The sequence below is a fragment of the Taudactylus pleione genome, unplaced genomic scaffold (genome assembly GCF_031769625.1).
Source record: "Taudactylus pleione unplaced genomic scaffold, aTauple2 ptg000201l, whole genome shotgun sequence".
NCBI lineage: Eukaryota > Metazoa > Chordata > Amphibia > Anura > Myobatrachidae > Taudactylus > Taudactylus pleione.
The window spans coordinates 57,815,485-57,839,489 of record NW_028284603.1 but is presented as its reverse complement, the minus strand read 5'-3'; the positions used below and the strand labels follow the sequence as shown (position 1 = coordinate 57,839,489).

At 46.6% G+C, this 24,005-nt stretch overlaps 1 protein-coding gene across 2 annotated transcripts in view; it reads right to left on the bottom strand.

Annotated features, from left to right (window-relative positions):
- The window catches only part of LOC148518427 (pancreatic secretory granule membrane major glycoprotein GP2-like), a 60,426-nt gene that overhangs the window by 17,670 nt on the left and 18,751 nt on the right, over positions 1-24,005 (bottom strand). The window contains exon 2 of one of the 2 annotated variants that reach the window (XM_088477638.1): positions 8,156-8,244. The exons of the other annotated variant lie outside the window; for it this stretch is intronic. Within the exon in view, the coding sequence (XP_088333764.1) occupies positions 8,156-8,244 (89 nt within the window). The remainder of the gene's footprint in view (positions 1-8,155; positions 8,245-24,005) is intronic. 2 annotated transcript variants of the gene reach the window in all.

Sequence of the window (24,005 nt, the reverse complement as noted above, 5' to 3'; positions counted from 1 at the left end):
TAGCACATATTAGAACCCATACTTTTTTTTATACCAGAAGACTGTTTTCTATTACCAACTATATTGTATTTTATTTTCATTTTCTAATATGTTTATTGTATTGTGAACTGCATTATAGTGGTAGTAACTAGTTTTGGTACATTTTACATATATTTCTATTTCTATCTTATTAGTAAAAGTATTTGCCCTTTCAAAAAAATCTTTATGGTTTTTATGTGTAGTCTATGTTTTTCACTCATTTTATGTGTAGCTATCCATCTATAGCAAGGGATTAATGAGTTGATTCAGACCCGCTCCTTGGGATGCGATCACTCATAGCTGGCTGATATTTGCAATCTGCGCATGCGAATGTATCGCAATAACTGTGCGCGAACCTCTGCAAAAGATCGGGAAGCTCTCGCTCGCCCAGCATAGACAGTTGAATGAGTGACAGGAGAGGCCGTTTGTGGGTGGTAACAGGGGCAGGCCACTAGAAACGGGGGAGTGGAGGTACGAATGCAGGCGTGTTTCAACGCCATTTCATAGGCGTGCATAATTAGGCAGCGTCATAGTACATGTCACCTGGTTGTATTTCACACTGAAGTGATCGCAGTGCTTGCGGCAAGGTATAGTCAGCCTTAAGCGCTGCGAGCACATCTGATGGTGCTCGATGTACCAATGTTTTCATGCACTTCCTGGAGATGATGTGCACAAGTGGGCATCATGAATGGCTGGTGGGCGTCTGCATACACAAAGTGATCGCACGCCAAGACATAGTGAGCGTGCTAATGCCTTGCCGTACGATCGCCTGCCTTGCTAGGTGTGCGTTAGATTCGCATACGCTGGGAGCGAGCGAAAGCATTTAGCGAGCAGGTCTGAATCAGCTCCTAAGCACAGTGTATGTCCTTTCTGCTTTTACAATTCAAAGTCCGGGGCTGGTTGTGTATTTAGGGGGGGGGCCCTCATAATTTTTAAAATAAAATTAACAAGCATTTTACAGTAAGATACATGAATGCATCTCCCTGATGTATGCATGTATCTGTCAAAACAAGCAGCTCATGCTGAAAATAAAAGCATGAAGCAGGTCTATTCATTTGATGCTTTGAAGTTCGTTTTGAAGTGGGATTGAATGACGAAATATGAATAGGATTGAGGAGTGTTAAGATTATTAGTTTTTTACTGACAGTGTGTTTGAATGACAGCCTTGTTGCTGGGTAAATTGAGTATTAGTTTGGATGTGATCAGCTGCTTCCAAGGGCAAGTCATATAGTTTGGGGGAGTGGTTATAGTGGACTATATAGGAGCCAGTGGTCCTTGGGATCAGCCTCTTTGAAAGAAATTTTGAAAAAGCTAAGTACCAGTGCCCCTGTTGCTATAGCCTAAGCAGCTCATTTTTCTTCCCCCCTTGTTCTACATGCCTCGCCCACGTCGCTCTGCTCCCCCACCCCGTCAGCTGGCTGATTATGCTAGCCCCCTCAGCTTGCCCCCTGCGCGTCCGCGCCCCCCCCTTTCCCCACCTGTTCTGTCCCCGCGTCCTCCTTTCCCCCCCTCCTCTCCTCTGATACAGCCGTCCTCCCCGTTGGCTCCCCCTCCTCCCGTGCACGCTGGTGCGGCTGCACCAGCGTCTCATGCGGGTCCCGCTACCCCGGCGGAGGTTGTGCCCTCGGCAACCTCCCCGGGCCAACTCACCCCTCACGCGGCTCCGGCGGGAGCGTCCGATGGACGCTCCTCGCCGTCCCACAGCAGTCACGCGGCGGCTGGCACTTCCGCTACGCCGGCGGGGGCGCGAGTGCTCGCGTCTCCCGCTGGTTACTCTGCATCGGGCCCGCCGACGGGAGCGTCCGGTGGACGCTCCTTGCCGGCGCCCATCAGCCACGCGGCGGCTGCCGCTTACGCTGCACCAGCGGGGGCGCGGATTCTCGCGCCTCCCGCTGGCTACTCTGCATTGGGCCCGTCGGCGGTTAGCGTCGCGGGTCACGTGGGGTCATTAGGCTTCGGTGCCCGGGGAGCGGGGGGTCCCGCCGGCCTGGTCTGCACGTCGGGCCCAGCGGCAATCTTAACTCCGGCGGGCATTTTGAGCAGCACCCCTGGGTCAATCAGCCCCATGATTAGTCAACCTGCCCAATTTTGGCCAAGTCAAGCTGTCCCTTCCACCTATCAGAATCCATGGTTCCCCGCCAACAGTGCCCCACCTCCCATTTATAATGCGCCCCCCTTGTCAGTCGGCTCATCCTGGTGTCAGGCTTCATGGAGCTCCAGGGCGCCCCCCCCCGTTTATCCCTCCACCTCAGTTGTGTCCTCTCCGCCTTTTTATCCCAACTACTCTGGGGCCACTTTTGGACCTTACCCTTTCTCAGGTTTTCATCCGCAGCTTTATTTCCCTTATTTGCCAATTTCGCAGCAAAGCGCATCATTGGCTCCCATGCCGATGCTACCTTCCGCATCGCCTGTCATGTACAGTCAAACCTCCACCAGTTTGTCCGCGACGCCCGACTTCACGCTGGTGCCTCCGGCTCGTCTGTTAGCCGCGCCTGCACCCCTTCCGCCTACGCCCGGCATTCCCACCCCCCCCGCGCAGACGGTAGTGACTTCCAGTCCTGTTGTTCACCAGTCTACCCCGGTTGCAGATAATCGAAGGGCGATCGAGGCTCCTTCAAGCGAACCGTTCACTGTTGCAACAGCTGATCCGGTGTGCGCGGAGAAAGGGACGACAGGCGAGTCTTCGGCCACGACGAATGAGCAAGTCGAGGGAGCTGTTCCTGGTCCATCTGGTGCTGGTGAGCATGAGTCTTCTTGTTCGTCTATGTCTGACTCCTCCTCTTCTTCTCATTCTTCTGGTTCCCCTGCGCGCCCGCGTAAAATAGCCAGAATGGTTGCCAGGCGTTTAGCCAAGAAGTCAGTGAGTACAGCTGCACAGGGCGTTAGTGCTGAGCTAGCTACAGTGGCGGCAGGGGCTGATTCAGTGCATTGTGCGAAAACCGCCGTTCTTCGCGGCCTGCGAAAGAGTGTGAGGGGGAGAATTCGCAAAGGTAAATTTGTCGACTTCTTTACGCTTACCGAGGATATGAAAAAGGCTTTTGGTCAGGCTAAGAAGGCGGGGGGTATGGGCGAGGAGGCTTTCTGTAGTTTCACCAGTTGGTTGAAGGGCATGCTGGTATTTGCGGCGTGCTATTTGGAGACGCGAGCGGATGAACATGTAAACATAGTGAGATATATTTTTTTAGTGCTAGACATGTTTGTCCGTTCGCGGGCCTTGGCATGGAGGGAATACGACGTGCAATTTAGAAGAAAGCATGATGGCAGCAAGATTATTCCGTTCGGAGCAAAGGACGTAGAGGTGTGGTTAGAGGTGTCTCAGCAGCGTCGGCCCCCTTTGGACGGGATGCATCCTCGCAAGGGTTATGCTAGTGGTAGGACGGGGCGACAGGAGTTATGAGGGGCAAATGTTTTGCTTTTAACGACTCCCGATGTACACGGGGGTCGTCCTGTCGTTTTCGTCACTCCTGTCGTCTCTGCGGGGGGGAACATCCAGCCAAGGATTGCCGTAGAGGGTCTGCTAGTGCCACCCAGGATCGTGAAGGGTCAAAAGGAGCTGGTTAAGGCTCATTCGACCTATTTGTTTAGCTGCACTAGCTCGCTGGTTGGTTCTATATCCTCATAAGGAGGACGCTTCTTTTTTGTTAGAAGGTTTTTCGTTCGGTTTTTCTCTGCCAATATTGGGTCCTTTATGGGTCCGGTCTCCCCATAACTTGCGCTTGGCCAGGGACTACCCAGAAGTTTTGCAAGCGAAAGTTAGGGCCGAGGTGCTGCTGGGGAGGATGGAGGGTCCTTTCCCTGTTCCTCCGTTGCAGGATCTTTGTATCTCTCCGGTAGGTGTGGTACCCAAGAAGGCCCCTGGGAAGTTTTGTTTGATCCAACACCTATCATATCCTGATGGGCGTTCGGTGAACGACGCCATTCCTGATAGTTTTTGTAGAGTGAAATATCAAAGTTTTGACGAAGTCTTAGGTTTAGTGCGCAGTTTTGGGCAGGGCGCGCTGCTGGCTAAGTTAGACATTGAGTCAGCCTTCCGTTTATTGCCGTTGCACCCAGACGCTATGCAGTTTATGGGATTCAAACTAGAGTCAGGTTACTTTGTTGACAAATGTTTGCCTATGGGTTGTGCGGTTTCCTGTGCCTATTTTGAGAAATTCAGCTCTTTTCTACACTGGTGTGTTCATGCCGGCACAGGACAAGCGGGCGTGGCACACTATTTAGATGACTTTCTCTTCATAGGTCCAGGGGAGAGCGACGTCTGTGCAGACCTCCTGTTTTCCGCTCAAGCTCTGTTTCGCATTTTAGGGGTTCCCATTGCGCAAGATAAGACGGAGGGTCCCATTTCTTGTCTGTCGGGAATTGAGATAGACACGGTTGCGGGTTGTTGTAGGTTACCAAGCGACAAAGTGGCTAGATTGTTAGAACAGATTGCGGGTTGTTTAGCAGTGGACATGGTAAGATTACGTGGAGTTCAGTCACTGCTGGGTTCCTTTAATTTTGCTTGTCGCATAATTCCCATGGGCAGGGTTTTCTGTAGGAAATTGGAGAGGGCCACTGCTGGGTCGAGACAGCCGCATCATCATATTCGTTTGTCGTCAGAGATTAAGCAAGATCTTCGGGTTTGGACCAAGTTTCTGGTTCATTTCAATGGCGAACGTATTTGGCCAGCGCCTCCAGTAGCAAATGGGTCATTGCAACTGTATACTGATGCGGCTGGATCATCTGGTTTTGGGGCTTTTTTCAATGGGGAATGGTGCGCTACTGCTTGGCCTTTAGTTTGGCGCGACGAAGGCTTAACTAGTAATTTGTTGCTCTTGGAACTGTTCCCAATTGTCGTTGCTGTGGAGCTCTGGTCAGCACGTCTTAGTAACCGGCATGTAATTTTTTGGTGCGACAATTTGGGGGTGGTGCATGCCATTAACAACCAGCGATCGTCCTCTCCGTTAGTTTTGCGTTTGCTTCGTCATTTAATTTTGCGCTGTTTAGAGGCCAACATACGTTTTAGAGCTCGTCATGTACCGGGTGTTGTTAACGAGATTGCAGACGCATTGTCTCGTTTTCAATTTGAACGTTTTCGGCCGCTTGCACCGTCTGCTTCTGCTGTTGGTTTGACATGCCCCCCGTTTGTGTGGCAGATCATCAGGCCGGCTTAGAGGCTTTGGCGATGCAATCGTTCGCTCCATCAACTCTCCGCAAATACTCGGCCGCATGGCGGGATTGGAGCAGTCACTGCGCGCGCCAAGATTCGGAGGGTAAGTCTCCGAAGGAGTTGCTGTCATCCTTTGTGTGGGAGAGATATCAGCAGGGGAGGTCCAGGGCCTACGTGGCGTCGGCGCTTGCGGGAGTCTCTTTTTTTTTGCAAACTAAAAGGTTTGCTTGACCCAACCAGGTCTTTTCTTCTTGCTAAGGCTCTAAAAGGTTGGGCTAGGCAGGCTCCTGCTCGCGCCGATTACCGTCGGCCGGTGGACACCCAGCTTTTGGCAGCATTGCTTAAGGTTATGGAGAAGGTAGCTTCTGATGCGTTTCAGGCTGCTCTTTTTCGTTTAGCTTTTTCTTCTGCGTTTTTTGGAGCTTTCAGGGTTAGCGAATTAGTGGCAGTTAATAGTTTATCTGAGTCCTCCGGGTTGTTGTATAAGGACATTGTTTTTAGAGATGCGGCGGTGCTTTGTAAGCTCCGTCTCTCTAAAACGGATCAGTCAGGTAGGGGTAAATGGGTCACGCTTGCGCAGCAGCAGGATCGCAATATTTGCCCGGTTCATTTAGCATCGCAATACATGTTGGTGCGCCCAGTTGGGGGGATTCAGTGGTTGGTTCATGCGGATGCTAAGCCTCTCACAAAGTTTCAGTTCACTGCGTTATTTAAGTGAAGTTTAATAGAATTGGGTTTAGATCATACAGATTATGGCACCCATTCCTTTCGAATAGGGGCAGCCACTTGTGTAGCGCTTGCAGGGGCATCTCCTTCGGATATTCAAAAGGTGGGGCGTGGGAAGTCAGGGTGTTATAAGAAGTATGTTCGCTGCGACAAGTTGTAGGTGCGCACCCTGCGATAACCCGAAAACGTTGTTTACCTGCCAATCGTTGAACGTTTAGCGTTCAACAATTGGGGGTGTGAGGGGATTTTTTAATTTTCCTCCCGTTAGCCATGATCTGGCCCAATTTGGTTCACGGGTAGGTTTTTGGTTTTTTCTTCTTCACTCGGGTTCCTGTTTCCCCCTTTTTTGGCATCCCTGCTAGTTAGTTGCTCTGTTTTGTTCTTAAGTTGTGTCGTTTTTGATCCAGGTTGGGTTTGGTTTCTCATGTTAGGGTTTCTTCTTTTACAGTGTTGACAAAAGAAGACGGGCAGGTGTGGTTGGTTGGCCACTCATACATTTTTTGGGCGGAAAAACATGTCTCGGGTCGGACTAGTGGCTTGCCAATTGGTAGTCGGAAAGTGCATTGGATTGGAGTGAGAGGTTTGCGAGTGGACGGTGTTTTGGCACTGATTGTTTCTGCGGTGGCAAAATGGGGAATGCCCGAATGGCTGGTGCTTCACGTTGGTGGCAATGATGTCGGTCAGCTGACAGGCGTGAGTTTAATCGTGAGTCTGCGTGAGATTGTGGATTTGATTCGTACAAAATGGCCATCCATTCAGATTGTGTGGTCAGAGATGACACCCCGCTTGACGTGGAGAGGAGTGCGAAAGTTTGGGGCGTAGGAAAGAACACGGAGGAAGGTGAACGTGGCAGTGTCTAAGCATGTCGTGTCGATAGGTGGCTTGGTGGTGCGTCATGGCTTTTTCGAGGGTGATCTTGTACGTTTCTTTCGTCATGATGGCGTGCATTTGAACGGCCTGGGTATGAATCTTTTTGTTCAGGATTTGTTTTCGTTTCTTGGTTAGTTCTTTTGGGTGGCGGGCCAGTCTCTATTAGGGCCTGGCTTTGGCGGGAGTACGCTGCAGCTCAGTGGTTTTATGGGACGCAAGATAACTGTGGGAGCACTTGCTCTCGATGTACAAGGCGGATTTGTCCTGCTCCGCACGGGGGGACCCGGGCGTTTTTGCACGAAACGCCTCGGATTGGCCCAGGAGGGAAGTGAGACCCTCACGGTTTAAGTGCGTCTGAAAGGGGGAACGGTTTAGGCGTTCCCTGAGTATTTTGGAGTAAGTTAAAAAGCTAGAACTGAGTCTGCAGCATCTCTTTGCCACCCTGGTTAGGTTAATTGATTCAATTATAAATAAAAGCTGTGACCTTTTTAGCCAAGCTATGGTGTCTGTGTCTTTATTTGTAGTTAAGATTAAGTAAGCTAATCAAGGTTGATAAGTTTGGAAGTTATAAACGTATGTAATTCTTATGAATGACGAAATATGAATAGGATTGAGGAGTGTTAAGATTATTAGTTTTTTACTGACAGTGTGTTTGAATGACAGCCTTGTTGCTGGGTAAATTGAGTATTAGTTTGGATGTGATCAGCTGCTTCCAAGGGCCAGTCATATAGTTTGGGGGAGTGGTTATAGTGGACTATATAGGAGCCGGTGGTCCTTGGGATCAGCCTCTTTGAAAGAAATAAACGTATGTAATTCTTATTGCTGTTCGATTTGTACATGAACATGAAATCACTGTTCAAAATCTAATCAAATTGAAATCGATTCAGAAAAGGCTTCTAAAATCGAATTTTAGTAAATGTTGGATTTGAAGAGGGATTTGTACATTCGATTTGATTTGATTTGAGGTGAGCTAAATCGAACATCAAGTCGAAAGTAAAAAAGAACTTCGATAATTATACCCCTAAGCGTCAGATCAAAGCTATGTGTCAGACCAGGATAAGTCTGTCTCACAGACTGTTGCCCAGTATGTGAGGCAAATGATCTTGTTATACCATGTACCTACCAGAATGTTTTTGGAGTATTCTGCTACTATCTACTTTAGAACAACCAGTTTACGTTGCCTTTTGCTCACCTTATCAGAGTTCTAAGTATTTCTTATTATTATATATCAGTTTTAACTCAATTTACTGTCTACAGGATTAGGCAAGTTAGATTTTTGCTGTATATCAAATATACATTTTCAAAATAATATATAGAACATATTAGTGAGCAAAATGTATGTCCATGAGAATACAGGGTTTTACTGGTTGTATTTATAAATTACATTGAACTTACAAAAATTGGAGGGTTTTTTGTCAAGAAAAAACTGCTTGGAATCTCCACCTCTATTAAGTCGTTTGTGCAGATGACGGTTTCATTGATTTCTGCATAAAAATTAAGAATTAAGCAGTTAGAACATTACAACAAGAAATTGATTTTGAAATCAGAATTGCACTTATTAATGCCCCCATTTTAATTATTCTATGTTGCAAACATGTTACGTGTTGTGTAATGTATATCTAACATGGGGTCTGATTCATTACGGATCACAACTGCGATTGCAATAGCGATTGTAATAGCGATTATGCACGCAGTCTCACTGCAATAGTATCCATTGTGATCGCTATGCCGTCCGCAGCACTACATAAGGACACCCACTTTACCTTACACACATCCGTAATCCTTAGCAAGACTGCGATACCATCGGTAACATCAAGTACCATCGCAGACCTTACTCAGAAATTGCTAACTTCAGCGCACGCTATGAGTACTCAGGTTGCGTAAGGCATCACAATGGATATTTTTTTTTTTTTTTGTATTCGTTTATTGAATAAAGGTAATAGCATAGTAATTTGTATAATTGTCATATTGGACAATATTAGTAAATAACATATCAAAAACAATCAGACAACGACAATTGCCACAAGATATACGGATATTTAACAAACAAAAACCGTTTGTAATATAGGTATGGTGGGTTAGAAAAAGGACCAACAGAAAATTAGATTTGAGAGGATTTATGTGAGAGGGAGGAAAGGGATAAAACTATAGAGAAGGGGCTCAAAGAGAGAGAGGGAGGATGGAGTGTTGGGAAGGAGTGAGTCAGAAGAGGGGACAGAAATAGAGGAGAATGAGCCACAAGTATATATTTATGTATAGTTGCATGGGGAGCGTCAGGCCGAGACTAACCAAGACCTGGGAGAGGTGAGTTTTGAAAGGTATACCAGGAATTCCACACGGCATGGAACGTCCGGACAGCATTGTTTTGCAGACTGGTGTTATATTCCATATTTGCTATGAACCAAATTCTGTTCAGTAGCTCCTGACGGCTGGGAGAGCATGATATTTTCCAATTACGGGCAATTTGAAATTTGGCTGCGCAGGAGATATGAAGGATTAGTTTATTTGTAGTGTTGGGGATGGAGTCGATTGGAGCACAAAGTAGAAGAGTAGCTGGGGTAGGAGAGATCGGAATGGTAACAATTTGGGAGAGTAGGGTACGGACCATGTTCCAAAATGGGACAATCAAGGGGCATGTCCACCAAGTATGAAAATAAGTTCCTAGTTGGCCGCAGCCTCTCCAGCAGAAACTAGAGTAGCTGGGATAGATCTGATGTAGACGTTCTGGCACTAAGTACCATCTGGTATACACCTTATAGGAGTTCTCGCGGATGGCCACACTGATGGGGCATTTAGAGATAGTCAAGCGTATAGTGTCCCATGCTTCTTCCCCAAGAGAGAGGCCAAGGTCCATTTCCCAAGCCTGTTCATGTGTTTTGAGCGGAGGAGACTTCAATGCCAGTATGAAGTGATAAAGGTGCGAAATAGCTCCTCTGACGTTAGGTCTATAAATGCATAATCTCTCTATGGGGGTGGGATTGGGAGGGGAGCGAGCGGAGGGAGTTGAGCTGGCTAAGTGGCGGATTTGTAAATATTGATAATGGAGTTTATTGGGAATTTTATGCTTGTCTTGAATATCTGAGAAAGATCTAGGGGAGGATACTTCAACTACATGGTGAAGCCTAGTGACGCCTGCTGATATCCAGGGGCAAGCCACTGTTTGAGATAGACCTGGGGGGGAATGCAGGATTATTCCAGATGGGGGTTAGAGGGGAAGGGTGTGGAGATCCAATTTTTTATTAAGGGAGTCCCAATTACTAAGTGTCAGTGCTATAGTGGGGAATAGAAGAGCGGATCTAGGTCTATGTTTACGGGGCAGCCAGGGTAGATAAGAGACCGGCTCTGATTCAGGGCCTGAGTGTACATCCACTAATTCGCTCTCTAGATCAACCCATCTCTTGACATGGCGGGGTGAATGCCAGGCGGTCATCTGACTCAACCGCGTTGCATTATAGTAGCGGTGCAGAGAGGGTAACCCCAAGCTCCCGTCCCAAGAACGCTTGGTGAGAATATCTCGACGAATCCGGGGTTTTCGGTAGTTCCAGATGAATTTACAGAGTATAGTTTGAAGTGTGTTGAGGGTGTGGGAAGGAATAGGTACAGGGAGAGTTTGGAATAGGTATAGTAGTTTGGGGAGAATGTTAATTTTTACGGCATTGATGCGGCCCACCCATGAGAGAAAGTGTGTTTGTCACTGTTGTAGGTCCCTCTGGATTGAACTGATGAGGGGAGGGGAGTTAGCTTTATATAGGGATTCATAGGATTTAGTATAGAATACCCCTAGATATTTGAGGGAATCTTTTTTCCATATGAAATAAAAATTTGATTGCAATAACAACTTCATACTGTCAGGTAGATGAAGAGGAAGAGCTTCGGATTTAGTATGATTAACTTTGTAACCAGACAGGGAGCCATATATCGAGAGTTCCCGAAACAAATTGGGAAGAGAAGTGAGTGGTTTTGTTAGCGTAAAAAGTATATCGTCCGCGAATAGAGACAGGGTATATTGAGAGTGTTTAACCTTGACTCCGGTGATGTCAGGATTGGCCCGTATACGAGTAGCAAGTGGTTCAATAATAAGGGTGAATATGAGTGGTGATAAAGGGCATCCCTGCCTGGTTCCATTGGTTATTGAAAAGGAGTCGGAAAGCAGACTTCCTGCTGAGACCGTAGCAGAAGGATTGGTGTAGAGGGCTTGGATAGCTTGTAAGAACTGTCCTCGGAACCCGAATTGGCGCAGTGTTTGGAAAAGAAAAGGCCAAGAGACCCTGTCAAAGGCCTTCTCTGCGTCCAGAGCAAGCACCAGAGAGGGAAGTTTGTGGGTGTTGATATAGTGAACTAGATCGATTGTGCGTCTAGTATTGTCCAGCGCTTGTCTGGAAGGGACAAAGCCCACCTGTCGGGATGGATTAATGAGGGAAGGAGGGGGTTGAGTCTATTTGCGATTACCTTAACAAAGAGCTTTAGATCAGTATTGAGTATTGAAATCGGACGGTAATTAGACACTAAAAGGGGATCCTTATCAGGTTTCGGGATGACAGTTATGGTAGCTTTAGTCGTGTGTGTGGGTGGAATGAGGAGCCTTCTAGAATACAGTTAAAAGCCACAGTTAGGTGAGGTATCAGGGAAGTTTGAAAAGTTTTATAGTAGGACATTGGAAGTCTGTCGGGGCCGGGTGCCTTTGAAAATGTTTGTATTTTGAGAGCTGAAACAATTTCTTCTGCAGAGATGGGGTCATTTAGCGCAGTAGAGGTAGCGGTATCGATTTGGGGTAGATTACAGGAGGCCAAATAGTCCTCAGTTGAGCTGTCCGTGTTGGTGTCAGTTGTTGGAGGGAGATTGTAGAGGCGTTTATAATAATTTTTAAATAAAGAATTGATGGTGGATGGACTATAGTGGCTAGTGCCGTGATCGTCTTTTAATGCTGGAATAGTGGTCCTGGCTTTCTGAGCTTTCAATCTATTGGCTAGTAGGGAGTCAGCTTTGTTGCTCTTTTCCTAGAATTTTTGGTTGAGCCAGTGTAGGGCCTGCTCAGTCTTTTCAGCGTTAAGGGCGTTGAGGGCCGTCCTGGAAGATGTCAGTTGGGCGTATAAAGAATGGGAGGGAGTACATTTATGGGCGGTTTCAAGAAAAAAAAAAATGAAGAAGGGGAAAATGGGAATGGGTTAAAAGTGTAGAAGATAAGGGGGGTAGAACCGGTTGGGGATTCCCCGTGTCCAGCAGGGGAAAACACACACGGAGAATGGGACTAAACAGTCCAGGAAGGTAGTAGGGAGGATAATCCGAACTACCTTTAGGAAACTAATTAAAATAGTTTAGAAACAAATAATTGCATATAACGGAGGGTACTGAGTATGTAAAGAGGAAGGAAGTGAGAGTGTCAGAGAGCCTTGGCCCTCCATTTGTGGTTGTGCAATAGAGGTAAATGAAGACCTAGTAAGCATTGCAGAGGTGTCACTGTGAGTTGTCAGAGGGGGGAGAGAAAGCATACATTAGAAAGGCCCAGGTGAGGTTATACTTATCAAGTATAAATTATAAAGTCAATTTTAACTAAACATATAACATGCATAAACAGTTCAAATGTGTTCGCCAGAGATTCCTAGGAACAGGAAAAAAATAGGGTAATATTACTCGCGTGAAACCCATGCGCGATGTTCTGATGGGCAGAGCATTCCGGTAGCCCCGATAGAGTCATAAACTGCTAAAAATACAGCTACATGAAGTACAAAAAAAATATAGCCATAACATAATACGATGAAACAGTAGAACAGATGAAACAACTGCAAGTATCAGAACACAGAGTGATATGACTGAGAAAAAGGATATGCAATAGCTGTCTATGTAGGGACTCAGAGCCAGTATGAGGATCCCATGACGGAGGAGGGTAGTCTCTGCCAAATAGTAGGATGTTTCTCAGAGGAGTGTCCAGTTTTTGTGGATAAGCCCAAATGGGAAGGAGAAGCAGTATGTAGCCTTAATCACATTATATGACCCCTGAGGCGGATGAAGGGGGGCCGGAGTCTTCCGGATGGGTAGGAAAGACTTTGCCTTCTTTAGGGTCTCTGATGATAATTGTTTTACCGTTGAAGTCAACCATTAGTTTGAAGGGGAAACCCCCATCGATAGCAGATCCCCCGTGCTCGCAGTGCCCTCGTCAGATCTTGAAGTTCTCTGCGTTTCAAAATTGTGATGGGGCTAGATCTTGGAAGAATTGTAATTTGATGTTATCATAGAAAATATGGGGTTTTCCACGTGTCGGGGCCAAGACTCTTTCTTTATCTTTAAAGCTTAGGAAGCATATGACTACGTTCCTTGGGGGTTCACCATCTCTTGGTTTAGGTCTGCGGGCTCGATGGGCTCTTTCAAGGGGCAGCTGATGAAGGCTTAGGTCAGGGAGAATGAAGGAGAACACGTGGAGATAAGTCTCTAAATTATCCGGGGACACCGTTTCTGGGATGTTTCGTATGCAGAGATTGTTTTGTCTGTCTCGATTCTCCAGATCCTCATTCTTGGTGCGGAGATCAGCGAGATCCTGGACAATATGATCAATGTCCCTATGTATCTCATTTTGGAACTTTTGAAGGGTGTCTTGACGGGATTCTAATTTAGAGGTTCTTGTAGAAAGTGAGGTAAGATCTGATTTGATAGAGGAAACTGCTTTATCCAGCTTGGATTCTAGAGATTCTTTAAAATCTGTGATAAGGGATCGTAGTGCCATAATGTCTTTTGTGGATAGAGCTGAGGAAGGTATATCCTCTCCCTCCATCTGGGATAGACTGGGGGAAGGAGGGTTGGCAGCCGCCGAGGACTTGTCACCTTTACAAAAATGTTGGGAGATATCACCACCCACACGTTTTCTGGTATTAGCATTTGATCTGTTCATAGTGGTTGGTCGTCAGGGGGAAGTATGATGTCTGGGAGGCCTCTGAGAGCCTAGTTGAACAGTGACAGAGGGCCCGAGATAGTGGGTGTCTACAGGTATGCACAAAGTGGAGTTGTGCGGCCTTTGTCTAGAATAGAACCACAGGAGGGCACTGCCCCAACACTCTCAGGGGGTCATTGATTAAAATTGTATACACATTTATCTCAGTATCACAGAGCGATTTATAGGCGGCAGGGAGACTCTGCTGGAGTTGTATGTGCGTGCTCGCTGCAGAGCTACTCTTCAGCCCGGCAAGCGGTATAGGAGAATGAAAGGGGTTTAGGGATCTCTATCAAGTGTAGTCTCCATAAGAAGGGGTGCAGCCTGTGTGATGTAAAACGTAGGCAAGGCAGGATCTGCACTAATCCACGTCTGCTTGGCTTACCTGCTAAGCCACGACCCCAGCAAAATCACCTATTATATAATCAAATGTTCAGTATATTGTGAATGCACTCACCCTTCGGGTCAGTAGCAGGTAACAAAACGGTGTTATCGGAGTGAGGGTGACCTTTGATATTAGATCTCTGTGTAGGTTGATGTAGTTAGTGGTCCACAGACTGCGTAAGGGACTCCCAGTGTTACAAGAATTATCAATCCAAAATGACCAGCACACAAGGGGAGAGAATTACAGTAGAGAGGAGGCCTAGCAGGGAAGGTGAGTCACCTGGGGACCCACACGCTGAAGAGCAGGTGAGAGGAGCAGATCCAGCAGGGGGGAGATATCACAGCAGGGAGAAGGTGACCAGGATATACTGCAAGTGATCCAGCTTGGTCTGACCACAATGGATAATTTATGCACGCCCATGCAACGGCGTTCAAATACACTGGCACGCCTGCGTTCCGCCGATCACCCCCCCATCACCACCCACAAACAGCACTTCCTGTCAATCACTCTGCGATGGGTCTGCGTAGTCACGGTGATCGCAGTCCCGATCACAGTGGCTGGCTCGTGCACTGCGATGCATATGCATGTGCAGTACTCAACAATCGGCCGATTGAGTGCATATTAGCAGTTACGATACTTGCTGAATCAGGCTCATAGACACTAGAAGACATACAAATATAAAGTTCTCACCAAGACCTAAGTTTTCCTACATCTGGTTTCATGTAACAAATAACTAGTGGCAGCTTCTGCTCTCTGGGACGTGAGAGGCTGTCCGTGCTGCAGTCAGGAGACAGAGTCGCAGTTCCTGCTAGGTCCATTGCACATATGCAATGGATCTGGCAGGTTCTGGGACCAGTGCCTGCACACGAACACTGGCTCTCTAGGGAGTGCATCAGCTGCAGCCCCTAGAAGCCGGCTAGGGTTGGCAGATGGGTGACTTCCTATTGGAAGTGCTCTCTCCTTTAATCGCAGCTCAGTCTGGCAGTCCCATGGGGAGAAAACACCTTTCACTGGGACTGCCTGTCCTGCGTGTGATTAGCAAATAATGTTTCCAAAGGGAAGCCACTGCCATAGTGAAGCCAGTGCAACTGGCTTACTGGGTGAAAGATGCTATGTCATTTATTATTCAACAAAATATAAGTCAACACAAAGAAGTCATGTGTGACTACTTCTATACCAACAAGATAAGGTAAATGCTGCTAATCTAATGCACTTTAATTACTGTAAAGTTGCATCCAGGAAAGTATCTATCATAGCTCATGAAATATTGAGCAATTATGGCTTTCCTGAAAGGTTAGCCAGAAGACAGCCCTGTTTAACCAAGGAAAACAAATGACAGTATGGCTGAGGTTTGTCAATGGGTGGGATGCAGCAATGGGAGAAATGCAGTCAAACCCCCAAAATGCAGGTTTGACCGCATCTCTCATATGCACCAAGCCCCGGAATGCGCTTGGATGCGGTGAGTAACGCCATCTTCTGATGGCGTTACCCTATACAAGTCTATGGGCTTCTATTCGGAGAGTGCTGTGAGAGGGATCCAATCGGATCCCTCCCAGCACCCCCTGCGGCGCTCGCATACTTCTGCGCATGTGCAGAAAAACCCCAGAGGGACTCCTGGGTCATAGACCCGGAAGCTCCTCATTCGAAAAGGACAGCTCTTACCAAGAGAGCTTTCCTTTGTGATTTTGTTCATGCATACCGGTGGAACTAACGCCAGCATGCATGCGAAGAGTGCATCGTATTCCGAATGCAATGCGTCATGTATCCCACTCATTGTCCCTTAACAAAAGACAACATTTCTATAACAATCTTCCCTGGCAGACGAGACCATGCAGAGCTGTTTGGTTTTTATACAAAGTACCATGTTTAGTGAAAAATCAAAAGCAGCATATCACCACAAATAGCGCAAGCCAACCATCAAGCATGGCAGTAACGGTGTGATGATTGGGTTTGTTTCACAGCCACCGGACCTGTGTGCCTTAAAATCATCCACAATTAGCACATCTTAATACTAGTGTATTCTAGAAGAAAGCATTTGGCCACTTGTCCATCAACTGAAGCTTGGCTGATTTTGAATCATGCAACAGGACAATTAAAGTAAGCACACCAGGAAATTACGACTAATTTATTTATTGTATTATCAGTTACTTATATAGTGGCAGCATATTTAGTTGCGCACTACAATTGGGAACAAACAGTAAGGGTAATAACAGATAGACATAGAGGTAAGAGGGCCTTGCTCGCAAGCTTACAATCTATATGGAAAAGAATAGGTGCTACCTACTGCATGTTGGTCTAGCCAGATTGCAGAAGTTCTCAGTGGGCTGTATGATCCAGTCACACAGGAATGTTAGGCTAGGTTTAGGGGGTTGTAATAGTGAAGAAAGAGAAAATAGTAACGTTATATGCGGGCATCTCTCGATGTCTTACCTTCCACTAGCTGCTACTGCTAAGGCTCAGCTACATGATGCCAGAGGTGGTGACATCAGGGGGAGGGGCAGGGAGAAGTGGGCTGAACCATCAGTGATTGACAGCAGCTGCACATTGCTTCAAGTGATTACATCAGCAAGGGAAGGAGCGCAGACACAGAGGAGCCTAGGGCGTGGGTCCCCCTTGATTGCCTTTGTTGATCTGTTTCAGGGCACCGCATTATAACACATTTTTCCTTTATAACACATTTTAACCCTTCACTGTTTGTTTATTATATATGTACCTCACTTTTTATTTTCATTCTTTATATGCGGCAGTAGCTGCTCCTAACTATCTCTTTCACACTGCACTTTTCTTACTATGGCGGTGCCCATGGGCGGCTTAGCTGGACTAGTTTGTGGGTGTCCTGCGCTCTGGATTTGAATCGTAGTATGTTAGGAACCTACCCTACAGAGGTTACCTGGATATGGTGGGTAGGTCCATAACCTTGGCCAAGATTATGCTAAAAACCTCTATTGACTGCAAAATTTTATTGCATTTATATATTAGTAATAATTTGGAGTTGTGCACCTGAGATTTGTCTGTTTTTGTACCTGTATGTATTTGCCTGATTGACAGGCAGAGGAGTTTGCGGGGCAGAGACGGCCTATGTTCCTGGAAACAGGGGCATCCTGTTTTCTGCATTCCCGGAAACGAGGGCATGTAGCCCCCGTTTTCCGGGAGTGGCAAGGCTAGGATCTGCATCCATGAACGCAGACTTCTTGGCCTTGCAGGATGACAGAACACAGCCAGCTTCAGCTACCACAGCCTGACCAAAGGTGCAACCATCGCAGTCGATGGTTGCAATGGTGATCCCAGACTACAATCTCGGTCTCAGCCTGGGATCGCAGATGCAGCAAGGAGATTTCAGACACCTTCTGCTGCATTTGCATTATAGGAAGGACAGAATTACAAAGCTGCTTGTGTGCGGCTTTGCAATTCCGCCCTATGCCGAATCAGGCCCCGAGTGCCCTGCGCTTTACTTCGCACAGCGGAGTTTATTCGCAGAGCAGGGAAAAGCCATGCTTTGCAAATATTTATATGTATTTTAATAAAATGAACAATAAACAATAACGTTTGTGGTTTTCATTAAATTACCCCCACCGCAGTACCACCATATTACGTGGGGCTTATGTTTTGGGCTTTATCTTCTTGGGTTGGGCTTGTTTTGGGCTTGTTTTTCACTCAAGAGTTGCTTTTCTCTCATTTCAGAGTTGGCAACAGCGGACAGTGGGCCTGATTCAGACCCGGCCTCTTGCTCTTAAAAAAGGGGCCGGATATTTAAATTGAGTGCTCGCTCTTTGCGGTGTGAGGACGCCTCTATGTCTGTGCGAGCGTCCGCTAAACGCGCTCGCTATTTTTTCAAGACGCCCCTTTGCCGTCATCTCCTGTTTTTATTAGATTAATCGGGAACATCGAACGGCATCTGAACTGCTTGCAGCGCTTGAGGTAGGAATTATTTCCCGCAATCACTGCGAGCAGTTCATGCTAAAAGACAACCAAGTGATGTGATCGATGATGCTCCTTTGCTAATTATGCACTTCCATTAAACACACTTTTGACCGTTGGGCACGCCTGCGTTCGCACAACCACTCCCCCGTTTTCAAGCACCTTCCCCCGTTACCACCCACAAATGGCACATTCTGTCACTCAAAATAGCAGCCCCTCTGTGTTTTACGAGCGCACGATTTCCGACCGCAATGACTGGTTTACGCATGCGCATTGCGAACCATACACATGCGCAGTTGTGCGACCATCGCTAAGAGCGAGCGTGCGGACGCTTACAAGCGGGTCTGAATTAGGCCCAGAGCACTGATCACAGTCACACCCAAGCTCAGCAGACTAGGGGGGAGATGTACTAAGCTCTGAAAAGTGATAAATTGGAGAGTGATAAACTACCAGCAACTCAGCTCCCAACTGTCATGTTACAGGCTGTGTTTGAAATATGGCAGTTGGGAGCTGATTGGCTGGTGGTTTATCACACTCCAGTTTATCACTTTTCAGAGCTTACTGGAAATATTTGATTTTATATTTACAGTACTTGGCTGGTTATGAAAAATGCAAGCAGCCAGTGCCACATGCAGGCAACATCAGATCACACTATGATCACACTCTGTCTATGCTTGCTGACATGCACAGTGTGTTTCCCGAAATTATAATAAAATAAAAAGAACAAAACAGTAATGTAATAGTTTGTGTCAGCAAGCATAGACAGGGCCTAGTTAGGGCTTGTGGTGGGCCCTGGGGCAACTAGGTTGTGGGGGCCCCCACCAACAAAACTGATTATGCAAACTTATTTTATAGATGTATTAATTATAAATACAAGTGGACCAATTTGTGTATTATTAAGTTGTGCACAGGGTATTGCAAACAGTCAATGTGTCAGCATTAATCTCTATTTATTATTTATATAGTGCACACATAGGGCCTGATTCAGCAAGGATCGCTATTCTGCTAATACGCACGCAATGCAGTTGCTAATATCAGCGGTGATATGCAAATGTTTGCAATCGCATTGTGATCACAGACTGACATCTTCCCCTTATTCACATCCGTATACTTGGCCAACATAGCGAAATAATCGGTAACATCAGACCCATACGTACAGTTAAGGAGGGTCAGACCTCACTCAGGAATTGCTAACTTCAGAGCACGCTATCAGGCCTCAGACTGCGTATGGTATTGTAGTGGATCATTTATGCGCGCCCCTGCTACGGTGTTGCAACACACTGGCATGCCTGCGTTCGCCCGACCACCCTTTCCTTCACCACCCACAAACGGCACTTCCTGTCAATCACTCTGCTCTGGGTCTGCATAGCCTCTGCAGACGCAGTTCCCATTGCAATTGCTAGTTCGCGCATGCGCACTGTAATGCATACGCAGTGTGGAAACATTGGCCGAGTGCGTGCGTTCTCTCCTTTGCGTTCCTTGCTGAATCAGGCCCATATGCCACAGCACTCTACAGAGAATATTTGGCCTTTCACATCAGTCCCTGCCCCAGTGGATCTTGAAACCTATATTCCCTATCACATGTACATGCACACTAGGGTTAATTTTTTGGATTGCAGGAGGAAACCGGAGGACACACACAAGCAAGGGGAGAACATGCAAACTCCACTAGTTAGGGCCATGGAGGGGATTAAACTAGAGATGAGCGGTTTGGATTCTGTGGAATCCGAACCGCTCCGAACATTGGGGATCCGAGTCCACCCGAACCCTGTTCGGGTGTTCACCGCCTGACTCGGATCCCCGTTCGGGGCCGAACGGCGGCCGCCTGATGTCGGATTCTCGCCAGCGGCAGCTGTGTGTCTGTTACAGCAGCCAATGAGAGTCACACAGACTCTCATTGGCTGCTGCACGGAGGAAGCCGGCTGGAGCTCACTCAGGAGCTCCGACTTCCGGCTCCCTCCTCAGCGCATGGATGCAGAGCAGACGGCGCGGGAGCGGGGATACGGGTAAGTTCTTTTAGTTTTTTTTTTACTTGTGTAAGGGCCGGGGGCGCAACTGGGGGGGTCTGCTACTGGGGGGACCACACTACTGGGGGGGTCCTGCTACTGGGGGGGTCTGCTACTGGGGGGGCATACTACTGAGGGGCCTGCTACTGGGGGGGCCTACTACTGGGGGGGCCTGCTACTGGGGGGGCCATACTACTGGGGGGGAGCCATACTACTGGGGGGGCCATACTACAGGGGGGGCTACTACTGTGGGGGGCCTGCTACTGGGGGGCCATACTACTGGAGGGGGCCATACTACTGGGGGGGCCTACTACTGGGGCGGCCTGCTACTGGGGCAGCCTACTACTGGGGGGGCCTGCTACTGGGGGGGCCATACTACTGGGGGGCCTACTACTGGGGCGGCTGCTAATGGGGGGCATACTACTGGGAGGGCATACTACTGGGGGGCCTGCTAATGGGGGGCATACTACTGGGGGGGCCTGCTAATGGGGGGCATACTACTGGGGGGCATTCTACTGGGGGCACTGCATAGGGGACCCTACTACTAAGGGGACTGCATAGGGGGCACCACTGCTGGGGGCATTGTGTAAGGGACACCACTACTGTGGGCATTGTGTAAAAGGGGCACTACTGTGGGCATTGTGTAAAAGGGTCACTACTGTGGGCATTGTGTAAAAGGGGCACTACTGTGTGTCGTAACATAAATAAGAGACACTACTTTATGGTGTAATGTGAATCAGGCCCTATGCGTGGTGTAATGTGAATAAGATTGTGCACTGTGACTCCTAGGGCCGTAGCCCACTATGTAAACAAGTACTGTGACTCTGCTGGCCGTACCCCACTGGGTGGGTGCACTACTTTTCATTTCTGCCACTGCTGTGTGGCAATGTGTCATAGATGTGCTTTATACTGTGGTGTCTGTGTCGTTGTGCCGCTGCTTTGTCGCTTAGTAACCAGTCAGCTCACTGCAACCTTTGGCCAATAATGTTGAAAACAATATTATAAGCTGTGAGGTGGTCTAAATTGACTGGAAATTAATGTTATTGAGGTTAATAATACTCTAGGAAGAAAAAAAAGACCAATTTATGTGATTTTAGCTTTTTTTGTCAATTTTTGTAAAAAAATCCAAATCCAAATCCAAAACCAGTCACCGCAGTTTGGCAAATCCAAATCCAAAACCGGACGACGAATTAGAACCAAATCCGGCAAAAATGGTCCGGCGCACATCCCTAGATTAAACCCAGTGCTGTGTGGCAGTAATGCTAACCATTACACCGACCATGCTGCCCCTATCTGATAGATGGCAAAAAATAAAGTCACATAAAAGTGTGATTGGAGTGGTGAGATGTTGCAGCGGGCGGAATCTTGCAAAAGCTGCACACTGTTGTTACCTGATGATATTTTTTAAACCAGGAGTCTCTATGATAAGCTTTCAGGGTAGCAGCCTTATTTCTCACCCGGACTCCAGGGGTGCAGATACAGTCATCTGGCTTTGTTGGAGACTGGACTAGGCCCTGGTTCCTGGTCTTCTTCATGGTATTTGCATTCCGGTGTGTGTGGACTACACAGACTGGCGTGGTGTTGTAATGACTGCGGTTGTCTGTGAGGCTTATGGGTCCTTAGTCTCGTGAGACAGCAAATTATATTATTGTGTGTACTAAATTTCCAGATAAGTAGTACTGGCACATATAGTTTAGTCCCAGACACATGTGGGCGGATTAAGTTACCCACGAAAGCGGCACCCTAACTTCTGAAGACAGATTCTGCCTGCACCATATGGAGGTGCGAGCAGAATCTGCCTATCATAATGTGTGGAAAAATGTGCAACACCAGCTGCCGATGGCTAATTAAATCTGCCCTATGGTGTTAATATTCCAATAAACACACATGGGAGTAGCTAAAGGCTTAGGGGGCCCGCATCTGGGGCCCAACTAAACTGCACCCAGGTCATAAAGTTATCTACCATGTTCCCAGTAATTCCCACTAAGCACTGTGTGGCATAATGTGAAATGAGGGCACTGCGGGCCTAATTCACTATGGATCGCTATTTTGATAATGTGCACGCAAAGCAGTTGCTAATATCAGCTGTGATATGCACATGCATTGCGATGGCAGTATAGCATTGCAATCACAGCCTCACATAAGGACGCCCACTTTTCCTTGTCTCACATCCGTAATACTTAGCAATATAGCGAAACAATCGGTAACACGAGTAACATCGGACCCATACACACAATTGCACAAACCCTGACCTTACTCAAGAATTGCTAACAGCCAAGCACGCTCTCAGTGCTATGGCTGCGTATGGCCACGCAGTGGATAATTTATGCATGCTGGGGTTTACTAGTGTAAAAGGTTACACTAGTAAACCCCAGCCACATAATACCCTTAAAATGGAATTTCCATCATTGAAAGGAATACCATGTTGGCAGTGATATAATGTGTATTATTATGGTTTTATAAGATGGTTTTGTTTTATGAGCTATGGTTGCGTGGTCATTATAATAGTTTCTCTGTGGTCATCATATGGATGGCTGCATTATATGGAGGTATATGCTGTTTAATTTTCTGTTATTTAGATTTTTCTAGTCATTCATGCATATGTTTATAAATAAAGATTTTTATGGTGATTGATACACATTTTATCTCTGTAGTTCTTTTTTTTTTTTTTTTTTTTAAATCTGTTTATTTTGGATTTTCAAAAATCAAGTGACAGAAAAAATGTAAAATGTTACAGGCAGATATCAATAACAGTAAATAACAATGTGCAATAGTTATACAAAGGTAACATGGGAAAAGCAAACTGGTGTGTGGATTCAGACACTAAACAGACATTAGGGAAGTAGAAATATAGTCCCAGTTTGAATAATAATTGTATAACAGTACAAAAATAGCCCATGAACAATATTATAATATCCAAAGAAAAGTAAAACAATACATATGGTTATCTGGATAAAAACACAAAAATAACAGCAAAAAATACAAATATTAGAAAAAAGGAGGGGGGGTGAAGGAAGAAAGAGAGAAAGGCAGCGTTGCAGTAGAATCAATGAAGAGAGAATATGTGGTCAGTATCAGGGTGATGTACAGAGTATGTCCCCTGAGCATACTATATATAGGAACATCCAGGTTTACAATTGATCAAAAGGAAATACAATACATAAGAATTTCCTTTTCATTCAAGATAACTGTCTTAGTAAATACCATTAGGTAGTCTCAAACACCTTCAAAATCTGAGCTTGTGTAGGGGAGTCGAGTGATTCAATACATGCAGCCCATTTTTTATAAAAGGATGTAACCCCCGCTTCCAGCGCAGGGAAAACTGCTTGTCTATCAGAATACAGGGTCTGGAGCATAATAGACTTAACCGTTCCCAAAAAGGGAAGGGAAGGGGCGGTCTAAGCACATAAAATGACTTTTTTAGCTACGGTGACAATGACAGTCAGTAATGGGACTATGCGAGATTTATCAGAGCCCAAATCCCAGTTTGTGAAATTAGCACATAATAAGGCCAGCGCATTACTATAGAATTTTAGGGGAAAAATAGAGTTAATAAAGATCATTACCTTACCCCAGAACGTTGCGATCTTAGGGCATGTCCAGAAATTATGAAAAAACGTAACATTCGGGCGCCTGCATTTTAAGCAATCACCCGTCTCCCCTTGCACCATAAAGCTCCTGAGAGCCTGCAAGATATATGCTCTATTAATAGTTTTGATGTGAACTTCTTGTAGCCAGGAACAGCACAAAAAATTTAAGAGTAGCATCATAAGTATGCAACAAGCAGTCCATGGAAGTGACAGTAGTCAGGTCTCTGCTCCATGATAAAATGTATGTTTCCATACCTTGTCATGCGAACTCCCCACCAGATCTGTAGTAAGATACTGAGGGCCTGATTCAGAGCCGCTCGTAAGCGGCCGCACGTTCGCTCCGAGCGATGTTCGCACAACTGTGCATGCGTATGGGTTGTAATACGCATGCGCAAACCAGTCATTGCGGTCGGAAATTGTGTGC